Genomic DNA, 14456 nt, shown 5'->3' on the forward strand with positions numbered 1-14456 from the left:
TTGTCTTATTCATTTAATTCATCGGAGGTGGTTCTTCTCTCCTGAAAAAGTGAGCCGTCAAATGGCTTTCTGTGAAATTCCCTAGCAAATCCCTGATGGAAATGGTATATTAGTCCTCCTTTTCTTCCCCGGGCCACCCGTTGTAGTGTAGAGTAGTCATAACTCATAAGTACCCTAGGCGGGGTTGGCCTGGAGAAGTAAAGTGAAGAATATACCACTTCCCTATTTATTGCATGTATTTTCACGTGCAATCTGCTTGTAGCACTAAAATATGATCAAATTTATTACAGGTTTTAGGTACAAGAAAAATGACATGCACTTTCAAAACCTTTTCCTCTGCATTGACAGTTATATCATTTTTAAAAAAAATTTGTTCCTAGTGCCGTCCATCACCATTACTTTATTTGGATTCCCTTCTTTGTGGGGTGAACTTTCTACATCAAATGCATTCTTGTTGCAGTTATATATACATTCTTCACGCTTCCCCTTCATCATCTACCAATTCTAACTCTTCCATATTCTCTTCTAGTTCCTTTGCTAGGTTTATGTAATAATCCCCATTACATATTCTTGAGTGCTATATTATTAGCTTCCTTTGCAGTCTTCAAATTTTCTGTTTTTGTTGTGCCTTTGATCCTTAGTGGCTAAAATCACCTCTAACCTTAAAAATGATGGCTGTTTCTTATTTTCTCGAGCTGATTTTGCTAATAAATTTCATTATTTTTAGCGCTAGATTTAGTGTAGATGCGCTAAGTATAGATTATTACGCCTTAAGGTGCCCCTTCGTGGAAGTAATAGTGAGGGATACAGTTCATAGTGCCTTGCATGATGATCCGACTCTTGCCGGGCCGCTTCTGAGGATGCACTTCCATGACTGCTTTGTTGAGGTAATTACAACTTCCAAATGCAAGTAATTTATATCTAATTGCCTTTTCTTTTTAAGTTTTATGGAATTTTCTTTTATAATTATCAAAATTAAAGCAAATTGTATGTAATACTCTATTTTCTTTTTCCCCCGGCCCCTAACCTGTTACTATTTAATCATTTCTAGTCATTGTTTTCTTTAATTGTCCAAATCTTTTCTCGCCTTTTAATGTTTTCTCTTCATGGATTTTCTTTATTTTGTACCAGTACTAATCCAAATTGGCATGGAACTTATATACAAAGGCATATATACCAGCCTTTTCTTTTCATGAGATTTTATATGGTCTAAGGGCTTACAACAATACGGTAGGGGTACCGCCCTTGATATTTGATCCAACAGCAGCTCACTTTTTGAGCTTTTTGAGGAGCTGTTGGATCAAATGTCAAGGGTCGTACTTCCACCGTACAAAGGCCTTATTGTTGTAAGCCCTTACACCGTATAATTTCTCTCTTTTCACTATCATTTCTTATAATTATATATAATTTTTGTTGTTGTGCTTATGATATTTTCATCAGTTTATGTAGCAAAATCTCATCAGAAGAAATTTGATGAAAGTATCATAGACACAATCGTGATTTTTTTTCCCTTTTTCCTTCTTGTTGGGCTACATTAATTTTAAGGGAAATGATTTTAGCACTCCACCGTTTTTATAGGTCGCGAAGGTAGCATGTTTTTTTGTTTCTATTTGCCATTGTCAGGACTTCTTGGGAATTGTAAATAACCTCTTGACAACTCTTTCAACACTAAAAGACAAGAAGCTTTCGTGACCTATCAAAGTAGTGGAGTGCTAAAATCATTTCCCTAATTTAATTTTTGAAATAAAATATTCGCTTAATTATAAAAAAAACCAAAAATTCAGTTTTTCTCCTACCTTGTGTGACAACAATATTTGAAGTTTTATCATGGTTGCAATTTTCCTAAATTACAGAGCAAATTCTCAATTATAAGAATAAATGGAAAATAAGTTAGCCAGGCACTAAAAACTCATTTTCCATGAGAAGAGTCCAAGATAAAATTTACCCGCATACAAAAAGCCGTTTAATCTTTTATTTTATCTTAGAATTTTAATTTTTCTTGGTGGTAGGGATGTGATGGATCAGTCCTCATTGATACAACAAAGGGTAACAAAGCTGAGAAGGACTCGCCTGCGAATCTAAGCTTACGTGGTTATGAGATCATTGACCAAGCCAAGGCAAGACTTGAGGATCAATGCCCCGGTGTCGTTTCATGTGCCGATATTGTTGCAATGGCGGCCAGGGATGCAGTTCTTTGGGTAAGAATATAATTTCTTTTTATTTACTTCAATTATAGATGTATAAGCTTTACCAGCTGATAAATTGACACCGATAGGGATATAGTGTATTTCCATATGAATTTAAAATCCGTAGGGAAAAAGTAAACTTTTCCTTAAAGACATAACTGAAGTCAGTAGGGAAAGCCCAGTTTTGTTGTAGTGAGGTGCGTGATCTCGAATCCACCTATGTCTGTGTGTCAGGATCTGTTCAGATCCCTTAGTCAGAACCTATTCGGAGTGTTCTTCGGATCCTACTTTCAATGTCTGCACACAAATAGAGTTTCAGGAGGAAAATTTTCAAATGTTTTGTCCAATATTAGTTTTTTTAGTTGGATCTATAACTTTTTGCCTTAATTTCTTGTCCATTATTAGTTTTTATCTATGCAATTTATTTAGTCTAATAAGACCCTTATTAGACTAATCTAAACTTGTAAATAAGTTTAGATTAGTCTATGCAACTAATCTAAACTTGTAAATAAGTAAAATAATTCTTGTAAACAAAGGAATTAATCTGAGATGCATACAAGCATCTAGAATATGAAGGGTAGTACTTTCTAACATTAGCTACCTCCAATCAGATTTTGGACACGGATTCTCTAACTATGTCTGGGTCCGATCTGAGACAAATTCGGACCTTGAATAGGCATCGAAATCTAATCCAAATGATCTATTCATTGTGCCTAAGCCCCGTCCAACAAAGTGTGGACCCTGTGGAGTTGTCGGACCACCTGAGTCCGTTGATACCCCTACAAATGGGCTTTTATTGGTTTGCAATAAGTGCTAATGCAACTTCAATATTTGTTCTTATTGAAGCTAGAAAATAATGTATTATATATACTATTTTATTCAGTCAAATAATTTTTGTGACTATTATAACAAAGATGATTATTTTTTCCTTTGTAATTACGTCTCCCCGTTCACTACATCTAGACCTTGCACATTCCAAACTGATTATAGATTTTGGGGACCTGATACTTACTAAACCCTTTTTTGAGTACCATTCACAGATTTATTTATTTTTCATTGGTTTCTACAATTTCCACTGTAGAAGTCTTCTTTAATTTCTTCTTTTTCTTCTAAATGTTCTTCATTTTTATTTTTCAGACACATGGTCCCTTGTATGACATACCCAAAGGAAGAAAGGATGGGAGAAGGTCCAAAATAGAAGACACATTTAAATTACCTGCACCCATCTTCAATAGCTCAACCCTCATCAGGATGTTTGGTCAGCATGGTTTCAGTGCTCAAGAATTGGTGGCCTTATCTGGTAAATATAAAGAATTTATATGATTTATAGTTTAATTAAAGTTGTGACTAAGTTATTTAAGAGAAGTCTTAATTATAGAATGAGCAAAGTTAAGTCCTTTCATTTACATACACATATAACACACCTCTTGATAGGCAAGCCCAACCTGACATAAACAAAAAGGATGGGTTTTGGGCTCACTAGTCTTTGATCAGGCATAATATGCCCACCAAAATATAGATTGGGCCTCAGCCTTAGAAGAGAAGGCCCAATGGGCTGATATTTGCTAATTCTTAATACAGTTTAATTATGATTATGAAGTATCTATATCTCTTTATAGATACATTTAATGTATACCAATATCGTTATGAAATAAAGATTTTAATCGAAATTAAGTTTATAATAATATGAGTTTTTGATTGGTAAGTTAGGGCCTCTTTGGATAGCACAATAATCAGTCGTTATTTGCAAATAAGAATATTTTAAGTTAATAATATCAGACGAGGGCTACTTTAGAAGCCATTAACTACGATGGGTAGAAGAGTATCATAACCGTTATTTGATTATGAGAATATATGAAAATAAGACTGCCTGCATCAAATACTATATGCAAATAATTTTAGGGGTATTTAAGGAGGCCTATAACCTTGGAGATGTTAAAAGCTTAAAATTCTTTCTAAAAAATATTTAGGAATTTTTTTTTTCCTTTCTTTTTCTTTTTTGTGTGTGTGTCAATGGCAGGGATTTTCTTCTTCTTGCCTAACACCAGAAGTGTTGAAGTACAAATGATCAAATACCACCAACTCTAACAGCTTATGCTTCTAGAGCTATTGCCTCACGGGAGGTCCTGAGTTTGAAACCTAACTACTCTTTGATATTAAAAATCCACATGTAAGGACAACCCAAAGAGGCCCACACGTGAGGGTGGGGAGTGTTGAAGTTCAAATGATTAAATAACATCAACTCTAATAGCTTAAGCTTTTAGAGTAATTGGTTGTTTCACAATAAGTTTTGCACGAATATTAGGGTAAGCCAGGTTGGGCTACGAAATGCGCTTGGGCTTAGTTGTCAAGGCCCAATGGCCCAATAAGTGTGGCAATCGGATTTGGTTTGCTTGATGATTGTGTTCTTATGTTGTAGGGGCACACACATTGGGTGTGGCGAGGTGTGCATCGTTCAAGAACCGCCTGAAAAACTTCGACTCTACAAACAACGTCGATCCGAGTTTGGATTCCGACTTCGCGAGGGCGTTGGCCAAAACATGTAGTGCGGGTGACAATGCAGAGGTGAGTTTCGATGGGACGAGAACCGAGTTTGATAATGCATATTACAATGCGATACAGTCAGCATCCGTGCTCTTAACCTCGGATCAAACCTTATATACCGACCTGAGAACCAGAAGGTTTGTGAATAATTATGGAATGAACACGGCCATGTTTTTTTTAGATTTCACGCAGGCGATGGTGAAGATGGGTCAGCTTGATGTGAAGGAAGGTGCTGGAGGAGAAGTGAGACAAAATTGTCATAAAATCAATTGATGTAGGCTCTCTCTATTAGTAATAGGGTTAAAATTTTGATTGTGTTTTATGTTTTTTTTAGCTTGTCTTAAGTGATGAAGGATCAAGCATATTTGGATTAAATATAGGAAAGAATGTATTACAAGGTTGTCTATGTACTGTATATATATATTTGTGTAGTTCAAGTTAAAGGAACTCTTTGGATACCTCTAAATACGTGATTCACATATAATCTTAACATTAAGATTAAAAGAAAACCGCACGCGCTATTCGTGAACATAATTCATCAAAAATTAATGTGTTACCTTCTTTTAGTGGGCCCCTAAAGAAGTCTTATTGATCAAGGTTCTTTGATTATCCAATCATATAGTTTTAATTAACATTAATATTATTAATCTAGTGACAATCATGAGACAACCCACATGATGCTGGTTTCCTTCCCAAATGGACATCTTATCAACAAGGTCTGTTCATAAAAAATTCAAAGATCTAGCCGTCAATGCCTCTCATTCCGGTTCTTCTAGAGCAGTGAAATGTGTGGTAGATAATCTGGTGGAGCGAACTGGGGTGTTTTCTCATGCATAGGTCTGTTCAATCAGATTTATTTGCGTATTCCTATTTAATTTATTGATATTTGTTTCTTTTTGTTGATTTCACCCTTTTTCTTCATTTTTTTTCTTTCTTCTCTTTTGCCTTTTTTGGATGATGTTTGATTTTTTGAAGTTTCTTGGATGTGAGTTGATGCAAGAAAAGAAATTCAACGAGAAAAAAATAAGAACAACTCACTCCTTACATTGTTTTGTTTTGTTTTGTATGAGATAAGTTTAGGATAATGGAAAAATTCTCTCCACTTTCATCTCAACCACTAATTTAGAGGAATGAAACTCACTCCTTATACTCTGCTCTTTCATTATCCTCAATTTCCTTAAATTTGTATGATTTTGCCCTCTTTATTTTAGTTTTTCACTATGTTTATGAATATAGGTTCATCACATTGAATACATCTTTCCAGCAAGATTTTTAGTGGAAAACAAGGTATTTAGGTGAAGAGCTGCTACATGGGGTATAAAAAATATGAGCTGGGCCCACATTATTTGGGTGACGTACAAATCATAGGGCTAGAATCATCCTATGGAGAAGATTTTCTATGAAAACCCTATCTGCATCTGAGGCCCAACAAATGAATGGTTTCGATCACCCAAATAATATGGGCTCCACTGTATATTTGAGCTGCATGTCCGTCCACCATATAAATTCTCATAAAAGAAGGGCAATGATAAATCGACCCCCTATGTGTTTTTCTCTCTCCTCTGGGTTAAAGAGAGAAACAGGAGAGAGAAAGGTGGATTCAAAATATATGGGGGTCGATTTATCAATCCCCTAGAAGAAATGGGCTCGCCATTCTTGGATTTTTTTGGTCTCCACGACAAAAAAGCACATTTGTCACTTGAAGGGCCCAACCGTGATAGAGTGAAAAGTAAGGAGAGAGTTGAGAGTACATCATTAATAGAGAGGGTGGAGTGGCTAAAAATCAGGGAAAAATATATCATATTTTGTGTGGAGTTTTTGGTTCCTTGGTTTTTCCGGCCTTTTCTCACCCTCTCCGCACCGTTGGGTGAGCTAACATTCGTAGCCAAATATGCCCAAAATGCTTTATTAAATGTAATTTTGAGTTCAATAATCAGTTTTGAAGTCACTATCGTATCCCAATATTCGAAACAAACTCAAAGCAGCTGCTGATGGTTCTTTGGGAATTCTAACAACTTTTAACAAGTATACAGTAGAGAGTGTCACTATTGAAACAAGGGGGTCCACACAGTGGATGGATAGGATTGTCCGACCAAAGCATTTTCTTCACCTGAGATCAATCCATGGTGGATCCCACAAAATTAGTTCTTCTTCTCCACTCATAAAGCTATCAAGTTATAATCAGTGGCAGGAGACGTGACCTTATCGTAATACAGTGAGGCACATCCATCTACAGTGTGGGCCCCTCCTCTCGTTGATTGTAGACCATGGATATCCAGCTGGACGGTTCAGATCAACCACATGGTGGGGCCACTATCAAATATGTAGCGCCCTCCTGAAGCATTCCGCTCTCTGTGCTTTCTTTTTAAATCTCCTAAAACAAAAGCCCTAGATCGCCAAATTTGAAAGATCGAAGCATAATCCCCAAATTCCACAGAATCGATTTTCCCTTGGTGCAGATCGAATCGAATTTATATTTTATTTTTTTTCCAGATGGAGAAGGTGAATCAAGCAATGGAAAAGATGAAGATGCTAGTGGGAATAGAGGTGGAAGAAGAGGAAGTTTCAGAGGAAAACACATCGTCTTTCTTCGAAGATTTCAATCGCCAATGCACCTTGAACACCAAGCAGGTCAAAAATCTCTCCACTTACTTTTTTGGCATCTCATCATATTCACCTGACTTCTTTCCTAACATTCGTCTAGGGTTTTCAATTGAATCTGTCTTTGATGATATCTTTGCTTATATCTTGGATTTTCTTTCCTTCATTTTCTCGAATTTATTTATTTATTTGGAGTTTTTAAGATCGCGTGTGTCTTTCCGTTAGATACGAGAGGATTTGCTCTAACTTTATTAAAATCTAGGGTTTCCTTGTAAATTCTGCATCTTTCTTTAAATTAATCAATTTTTTATGTCTCTTTGTTTCTGACTTTCTTAGATCAGCTACATACATTTTCCCAATTGGATGTTGGTCTGCTGGTTTCTCTGTTGAGCTCGGCCAGATTTTTTTATCGTGTCTTTTATATCTTCTTCTTTTTTTAAGTCCTAGACTTTCCTTTGAATTACTGCTGTTCTTAACTCTTTGTGCGAATATGGGGATTTTCTGTATCTTTGAGAAGAAAAAAAGGAAAAGAAAAAAAATATGGTTAGAGATCGTGTTCAGTTGATCAATTTGTTAGGTTTCTCTGCAAATGCCTCTGCTTTCTGCTGAATTATGTCTTTTCTACATTTCTTTGTGCTTATCTATGAAACTTACTGTATCTTGTTAAGATGTAGGATAATCTGATTAATGTTTTCGTTGAGATCGCTAAGTTAATGTTGAATTTCTATACATTAGTCAATATGGATTATTTGAGTTGAGCTTTACAAGGACTTGTAACTGTTTAGATTCCAGAGTTTTCTTTAAAAGAAATAATTAGGGCTATCTTGATCGAGTGAAAATATTTGAAGTAATTTCCATCAATTTGTTCTGAACTGTGGAGGTTCCCATTATTTTCTCTTTAATATTCATAGTTGCTTCTAAATATCTAAGGTTCTTTCTCAAATTGATCTTTTATTTCTTCTTTAATCAGAGACTATATGGTTTTGCCACGTGCCTGGCTGCTGGTTTAGCTTGCACACTCCTGGTAACTCCAGCCATTGCTTATTTATATAGTTTCCTTTTATTTATTTCGTACTTTATATATTGGATTTGATTTGAAATATGGAGATTGCAAATTTTCCATGCATTTAGTGAGAAACTATTCAGATAGTCAGTGATCAAACTGCTAATATAGTTATATTGAGCTGGAACTCACACCATCTGTAAGGATTTCTTAGAATAAGTCCTGTAAGATGTATTTCTATTAAGTTCATTTTTCTTTTCATGTGAATTTTTGCGTTGATTTCTTCTGTTAGCTGTGTTGAGTTAGTTTTTTACCCTGTTCAAAAATTTGATCAATTGCTTGGAAAACTGATTTTGAGTCTATTCAACCTGATCAGCACTTACGGTCAAGTTATGATAACTCGATTTCCATAAATTCTGAAAAAAACTCTTTTAAGTGCTCCAAGAACTCAACAGAATACTTAAAACATGATTGAGTACTTGAAAAAATCCTATAATTGTATTAGTAAAATTCAACTAGTACTTGGAAATTCAAAAGACACAACATAAAATTTTCAAACTTGTCAAACTATATTGAATTTTTGACCAAATTCCAAGTCTGCTTGGTATCACGCTGATGCAGATCCCATTGTGCAGAATCAACTGCCATCGACTTGGACTATTGTGACTTCTTGCATCTCATTGATTGACAAAATAAGAAAATTCTTGTAAAATTATATCAATAAGTGGATTTTATATTGCAGATTTAGGCAATTTCCTGACATAGTTAAAAGGGATTGTGTGATAGGGTTATACAATATTTCTATTGAAGATTGGAAGTTTTATCTCAAACACTAATGTGACTGATTAATGTTTTTATTTTTATTTTGTGGCAGTCGATGCTTGTTTTCTTCAACCCCATCAAGTTTGGGATAACATTTACCTTTGGCAATCTGCTTTCACTTGGAAGGTTTGTTTCATTTAGGCCTTCTTCACCAGTTTTTGGGTTGTATCATGATGAATGTTATTTGCTATACTGATCCATCCCTTCTAATAAACAAGAAAATTCTCGTTGGATATGGGTGTTACTAGCTGTAGATAGGTTATGTATTCTTTTTTATTTCTTTGTTTCGTCAAGTCTGTTCTTATTTTTTATTTTGGGTTTTGACTTATGTTGAACTTTAACAAATTCCATAGAGAGAAAAAAAATTCTCCAAAATCATTGAACTATACAGCCTTTTCTTTAGTGTTGGCATCATCTTTACTTTTGGTGAGGATTTTATTGGTTAATTTTTGTTTTTGTTTGAAAAAGTTATGATTTTTTCAAATGGAAATAGTTGTTCTTTCTTATTTTACTGTACTTGTTTGTGTTTACATTTTATTCGCTTTTAGATGAAAACTTGGTGGAAAATAATTCATAAAAAGGAAAAATGTTGAAAATTTTATTTTAGTTTCAACTTTCAACTAACTCAATCATTACTTGAAGAGTCCCTATTTTTAATTCTTTCCTCTTGTCGGTGTGCTTTCTGTCCCTGTGACTTGTGGTTTGTTTTTGCTTTTCAGATGCTAAAGTTGGAGTCTTTTGTATGACAGCACGGCTTTCCTCATAGGCCCCAAACGACAAGTAACAATGATGCTTGATCCTGTGCGCATTTATGCAACCGCTATATACATCGCAAGCCTTATAATTGCACTATTCTGTGCTCTTTATGTAAGTAACATGGCAGGTTTTCTTTTAATTCCTGTTATGAGTCATACCAGTAAATATTCTTGGACAACTTCTTAATTATTATTTCATATCTTCCCTCTCAAACAGGTTCATAACAAGCTCTTAACACTTCTGGCAATCATCTTAGAGTTCGGTGCTCTTGTTTGGTAAGATATACTTCAGATGTTTGCTGGGTTCATTTGCTTGATTATCAGCTTTCTTTTTCCTTTTTTTTCTATTATTTGATTGCATTCGTATTCTTCATGTTGGATTTATTTATATTGCGCAATACTCATGAAACTTTTCCAATATAATGTTTTTTTTTTTTTTTTTTCATTTTCCCAATCTATTAGGTTTTTATATGTTAGGAACTTTAAAATGCATCATGTTTGCAACTTTGTAGTCATCATTTGATTGGGTGTTCCCATGGTAATAGTCATGGTCCACTGACATGCCATTAAAGAACTTGGAAATTGTGCAACTTTTTTCTTTTCCTTTTTGTCTTCCCATTATTTTTCTAAAATTTTCCTAAATTTTAGTTAATTATTGTATGCGGTAATAGCCTCTTCTACCAGCCAAATGTCATTTAGAAAAGCATGCACTCCCACATTAGTACTTAGTAGCATTCGATGTGCCCAATGGGTCTGAGTAGGCCCCCTTAGTCACACCTTCTGATTCACGCAGGAGGCCCCCAACCCCTGATATTCCTAGATTTCCTAGACTAGACCCATCAAAATCAAGCTTAACACGCATGAGGTGGAAGAGTCCATTTCGGGGCCAATTTTACCAGTGGAATCCTGCTAAGCCGAACAATACCCATGAAATTCAAATAGGCTGCCAGCCCAAAGCAAGATCATGGGGAAGATTTGTTGACTCGGACTGTGAATGTTTTTGGCTTTCCCTTTGAAGATGTGATTATTTTGTTCCTTTCCTTCCAAATTGTTCGCCTCCTTGTCGGCTACAGGGCATAAGGCCACTCAAAGAATTTATTGATGTGATCTGGGAATACCCACTCAATGCCAAAAAGCTGAAGAACAAAGGCTCAAATAGTGTTAGGTAACCGCAATAAATGAATGAATGATCTACGATCTTGCCCGCCTAGAAGCACATAGGTTGCAATGGTCAACTGTGATCATCCTGCAACTATAGAGATGATCCAATGTACAGATTTTTTAAGGTAAGCCGGTCATACGAAGGCACAAACTCTGTGGGCCGGCAAGGATGACTAGAGAGCAAGACGTCACGGGCAAGAGATAATGGTAGTAAGATGAAAAAAGAAGACGCCATGTATCGCTCCCAAAATTCCTACTAAAAATCGCATCGAGCACATACATCAAAGCGGTTGTCTCAGCACAGATATGGTCAGCCGTAAGGATTTTTTTTGAGGTAATCTATCCACGCGAAGGCACGAACTCTAGGCAGGGCTTGAATTCTCCAAGGTCTGTGGACTGGCTAGGAAGATGTCACTGGCAGATAGAAAGAATGAAAAGAGAAAGCGCCATTGGTATTCCAGGTCCAAACTCTCTGATCGCTTCTAAAACACCTAATAAAAGTCGCCTCGAGCACAGTCATCAAAGCGGCAACCCTAGTGATTTCTCTATAAAAGAGGCTCCTACAGGAATTAATCGTTTAGATACGTCTACCGTTCTCTCTCAGGAGTCCTTGATTGAGCACTTGCGAATTGAAGCTCCCAAGAATAGGTCTGGAAATTCAACCTTAAGAGCCCTCTGACCACACCAAGTATCGTACCAAAATTTGATTATGTCGCCAAGCAGTCTGAATCTAATTCCTCCTTGGAATAGCGGTTGGCCTCTCATGATATCTCTCCAAAGAGTTATCCCCTCATGTCTTTACTCTCTCAAAGGTAGGAGTCTTGGAAGCTTAATTTCGTATTTGTCTCTTTCCAAACAGAGAAGACGTCACTGGCAGAAGATGGTGGTAATGAAATACTATTTTAAATGTTTAAATATTTCTATAGATGTGTTGGCTTGTTGAGCTTCTTGTGTGTTCATGCTCGAACCCTGTTATTGAGATCCAACACATTGCATAGATTTTTAAAAATTCTTTTAAAGTTTAATTTGAATTTCCAGTACATGGTAAAAAAAATTGAATTACCAGTTCTGCAACTTGTTTTGATTCTAATTCAATTGTCTGGTGATTTTGGACTCAATTTCAATATGCATAAATCGTGTAAAACGAGTGGCGCATTTTGAGATTATGTCAAGCAAGGTCTAGAAACTTGGGACTCGCCTCCATTCTTGGAGGCTTGAGTTTTCAACTGAGTGTTACTTATCCTTGATTTAGCTTTTGTTGTTTCTCATATCTGAGTCAAGTCAACACTGAGTTGTAGAGACAACTCGAGTCAACTCAGCCAAGGTCTAACCTTATTCATTAGAGTTCAGAAACTAAGATGATGAGACATTACACATTTTCTTAGGGGTTCACCTTCTCAATGATAATGATATGATGTCTTCTTTGAACTTTCCCCTTTCTAGCGCACTAAGGGAACACCCAGGCTCACGGAACCTACCATGAGTGTAGTTCCTCCACACCCATAGAGATAAATGAATTAAAACTTGAAGCCTGCTTTCATGATTTTAAATTCAAATTTCAAAATCAAAGCACTCACTGTCGCCATTGCAGATGACCCTCGGCTCAAAACACTCGCTGTTGAAAGATATGGGAATTCCATATCTTTTCTTTCATTTTGAACATGCGGTAATATGTGTATTTTCTGCTGGAATTTTTACAGGTATAGTTTGAGCTACATTCCCTTTGCAAGGTCCATGGTTTCAAAAGCAATGGTGGCTTGCTTCGACACTGATTTCTAAGGTTGCTTTCCAGTGGAAAAATGTCTCAGATCTATCGATGTAAGTTCCAATGGCAATGGGTATCGCTGATGTGACGAATTTTGGTTTCATGCTACTCTGATATTCTTCTATAAATGCTACTATGGTATCTCTTATCTTGTTTCCACCATTGCCCTTGAGGATTAGTCCCTCTCACCTTAATTTTGTCAACACTCAAAATTGCTTGTTAGAGGTTTGTAGTAAACTGAAATTTTCCGTGGTTGATAACTTCAATAGCATTTCAACATCTGTTATTGACTTTGTTGTTGGTGATGATATTTACTAGAGTTATTCTAAACTGAAGGGTGCCCTTGCAGAAATGGGGTGAAAGGGCGCCCTCATTGGCTGCAAGTGACGGTTCTGCAATTAATAGGCATTGACTTGCATCCATTATAAATGCAGAACTTGCAGCCAATGGGGGCGCCCTTTCACCCCATTTCTACAAGGGCCCCCTTCAGTTTAGAATACCTCTACTTGAGTTTTTCTAAACTGAAGGGTGCCCTTGCAGAAATGGGGTGAAAGGGCGACCTCATTGGCTGCAAGTGACGGTTCTGTACTTAATAGGCATTGACTTGCGTCCATTATAAATGCAGAACTTGCAGCTAATGGGGGCGCCCTTTCACCCCATTTCTACAAGGGCCCCCTTCAGTTTAGAATACCTCTACTTGAGTTATTCTAAACTGAAGGGTGCCCTTGCAGAAATGGGGTGAAAGGGCGCCCTCATTGCTGCAAGTGACGGTTCTGCAGTTAATAGGCATTGACTTGCATCCATTATAAATGCAGAACTTGCAGCCAATGGGGGCGCCCTTTCACCCCATTTCTACAAGGGCCCCCTTCAGTTTAGAATACCTCCACTTGAGTTATTCTAAACTGAAGGGTGCCCTGCCCTTGCAGAAATGGGGTGAAAGGGCGCCCTCATTGGCTGCAAGTGATGGTTCTGCACTTAATAGGCATTGACATGCATCCATTATAAATGCAGAACCGTCCTTGCAGCCAATGGGGGTGCCCTTTCACGCCATTTCTACAAGGGCCCCCGTCAGTTTAGAATACCTCTATTAGGAAGTGATATAAAGACAATTGTTAAACTCTTTCCTAAGCAAAATTCTCCGGGCCCCGCTTTTGACATGCCAATCTGATCTTGTTTGTTGATCCGACCAGCGACCCCCTCTCGGGTGGAATGCCGCTGAGGACACCTTGATCTTGGGTACTTGATGCATCAAGCTTATTTTATTGTTTCACCAACAAAAGCTAAACTGTTAACTGTGTAGTTATTTATTATCTGATTCATGGGATGTCCGTTCGGCATGGGAGCAAGACTATGTTGGGTCACCTTATACTATGCTCTACAAGATCATTGGTCTCGGTTGCATATACATGTTCCCATGTGAGACCTCAGAATTGATTGTGACCCAGACGTAGTTGGATCAGTCTTGAGGTTGTGAGTATAGGGGGTTGACATTGTACCAATCAAATCTTCTTTGGGGAGTGCAGCTTTATCATCTAATACAGCTGATCATTTGATTTCACACTTTCCAGCAAAGTAATAAGTCAGATGTTATCTCCACTCTGACCTGTTTGGATTGCCGG

At 36.8% G+C, this 14456-nt stretch overlaps 2 protein-coding genes across 3 annotated transcripts; both read left to right on the top strand.

Moving 5' to 3' along the window:
• Positions 1 to 471: 471 nt before the first annotated feature.
• On the top strand, positions 472 to 5188 carry LOC143864739 (Peroxidase superfamily protein). Its single transcript, XM_077375533.1, has 4 exons — positions 472 to 887; positions 2010 to 2198; positions 3324 to 3486; positions 4606 to 5188. The coding sequence occupies exons 1-4, from the start codon at positions 669 to 671 to the stop codon at positions 5001 to 5003; spliced, it is 969 nt and encodes a 322-aa protein (XP_077231648.1). The 5' UTR covers positions 472 to 668; the 3' UTR covers positions 5004 to 5188.
• A 1734-nt stretch (positions 5189 to 6922) lies between these two features.
• LOC143864813 (Got1/Sft2-like vescicle transport protein family) lies at positions 6923 to 14359 on the top strand. Of its 2 annotated transcripts, XM_077375658.1 has the most exons (7): positions 6923 to 7361; positions 8302 to 8355; positions 9209 to 9282; positions 9906 to 10023; positions 10129 to 10187; positions 12773 to 12890; positions 14028 to 14359. In XM_077375658.1, exons 1-6 carry the CDS (start codon positions 7224 to 7226, stop codon positions 12849 to 12851), a joined length of 522 nt encoding a protein of 173 aa, XP_077231773.1. In that variant the 5' UTR covers positions 6923 to 7223; the 3' UTR covers positions 12852 to 12890; positions 14028 to 14359. The 2 variants fall into 2 exon arrangements, with proteins under 2 accessions (XP_077231773.1, XP_077231772.1); XM_077375657.1 differs by lacking the exon at positions 14028 to 14359 and having other exon boundaries at positions 6924 to 7361; positions 12773 to 12983.
• Positions 14360 to 14456: the final 97 nt, after the last annotated feature.

This window comes from Tasmannia lanceolata, unplaced genomic scaffold (genome assembly GCF_043159265.1).
Source record: "Tasmannia lanceolata isolate RefF3 unplaced genomic scaffold, GAP_Taslan_0.1 ptg000054l, whole genome shotgun sequence".
NCBI classification, from domain to species: domain Eukaryota; kingdom Viridiplantae; phylum Streptophyta; class Magnoliopsida; order Canellales; family Winteraceae; genus Tasmannia; species Tasmannia lanceolata.

What these genes read in the sequence shown, in the direction of transcription:
- LOC143864739 (XM_077375533.1), top strand. Translation starts at nt 669, where the DNA reads ATGATGGCTGTTTCTTATTTTCTCGAGCTGATTTTGCTAATAAATTTC. An exon ending in CCAGGGATGCAGTTCTTTGG is followed by an intron (nt 2,199 to 3,323) that starts GTAAGAATATAA and finishes TTTATTTTTCAG; the next exon opens with ACACATGGTCCCTTGTATGA. An exon ending in AGAATTGGTGGCCTTATCTG is followed by an intron (nt 3,487 to 4,605) that starts GTAAATATAAAG and finishes CTTATGTTGTAG; the next exon opens with GGGCACACACATTGGGTGTG.
- LOC143864813 (XM_077375658.1), top strand. Translation starts at nt 7,224, where the DNA reads ATGGAGAAGGTGAATCAAGCAATGGAAAAGATGAAGATGCTAGTGGGA. An exon ending in GCACCTTGAACACCAAGCAG is followed by an intron (nt 7,362 to 8,301) that starts GTCAAAAATCTC and finishes TTCTTTAATCAG; the next exon opens with AGACTATATGGTTTTGCCAC. An exon ending in GAGTTCGGTGCTCTTGTTTG is followed by an intron (nt 10,188 to 12,772) that starts GTAAGATATACT and finishes GAATTTTTACAG; the next exon opens with GTATAGTTTGAGCTACATTC.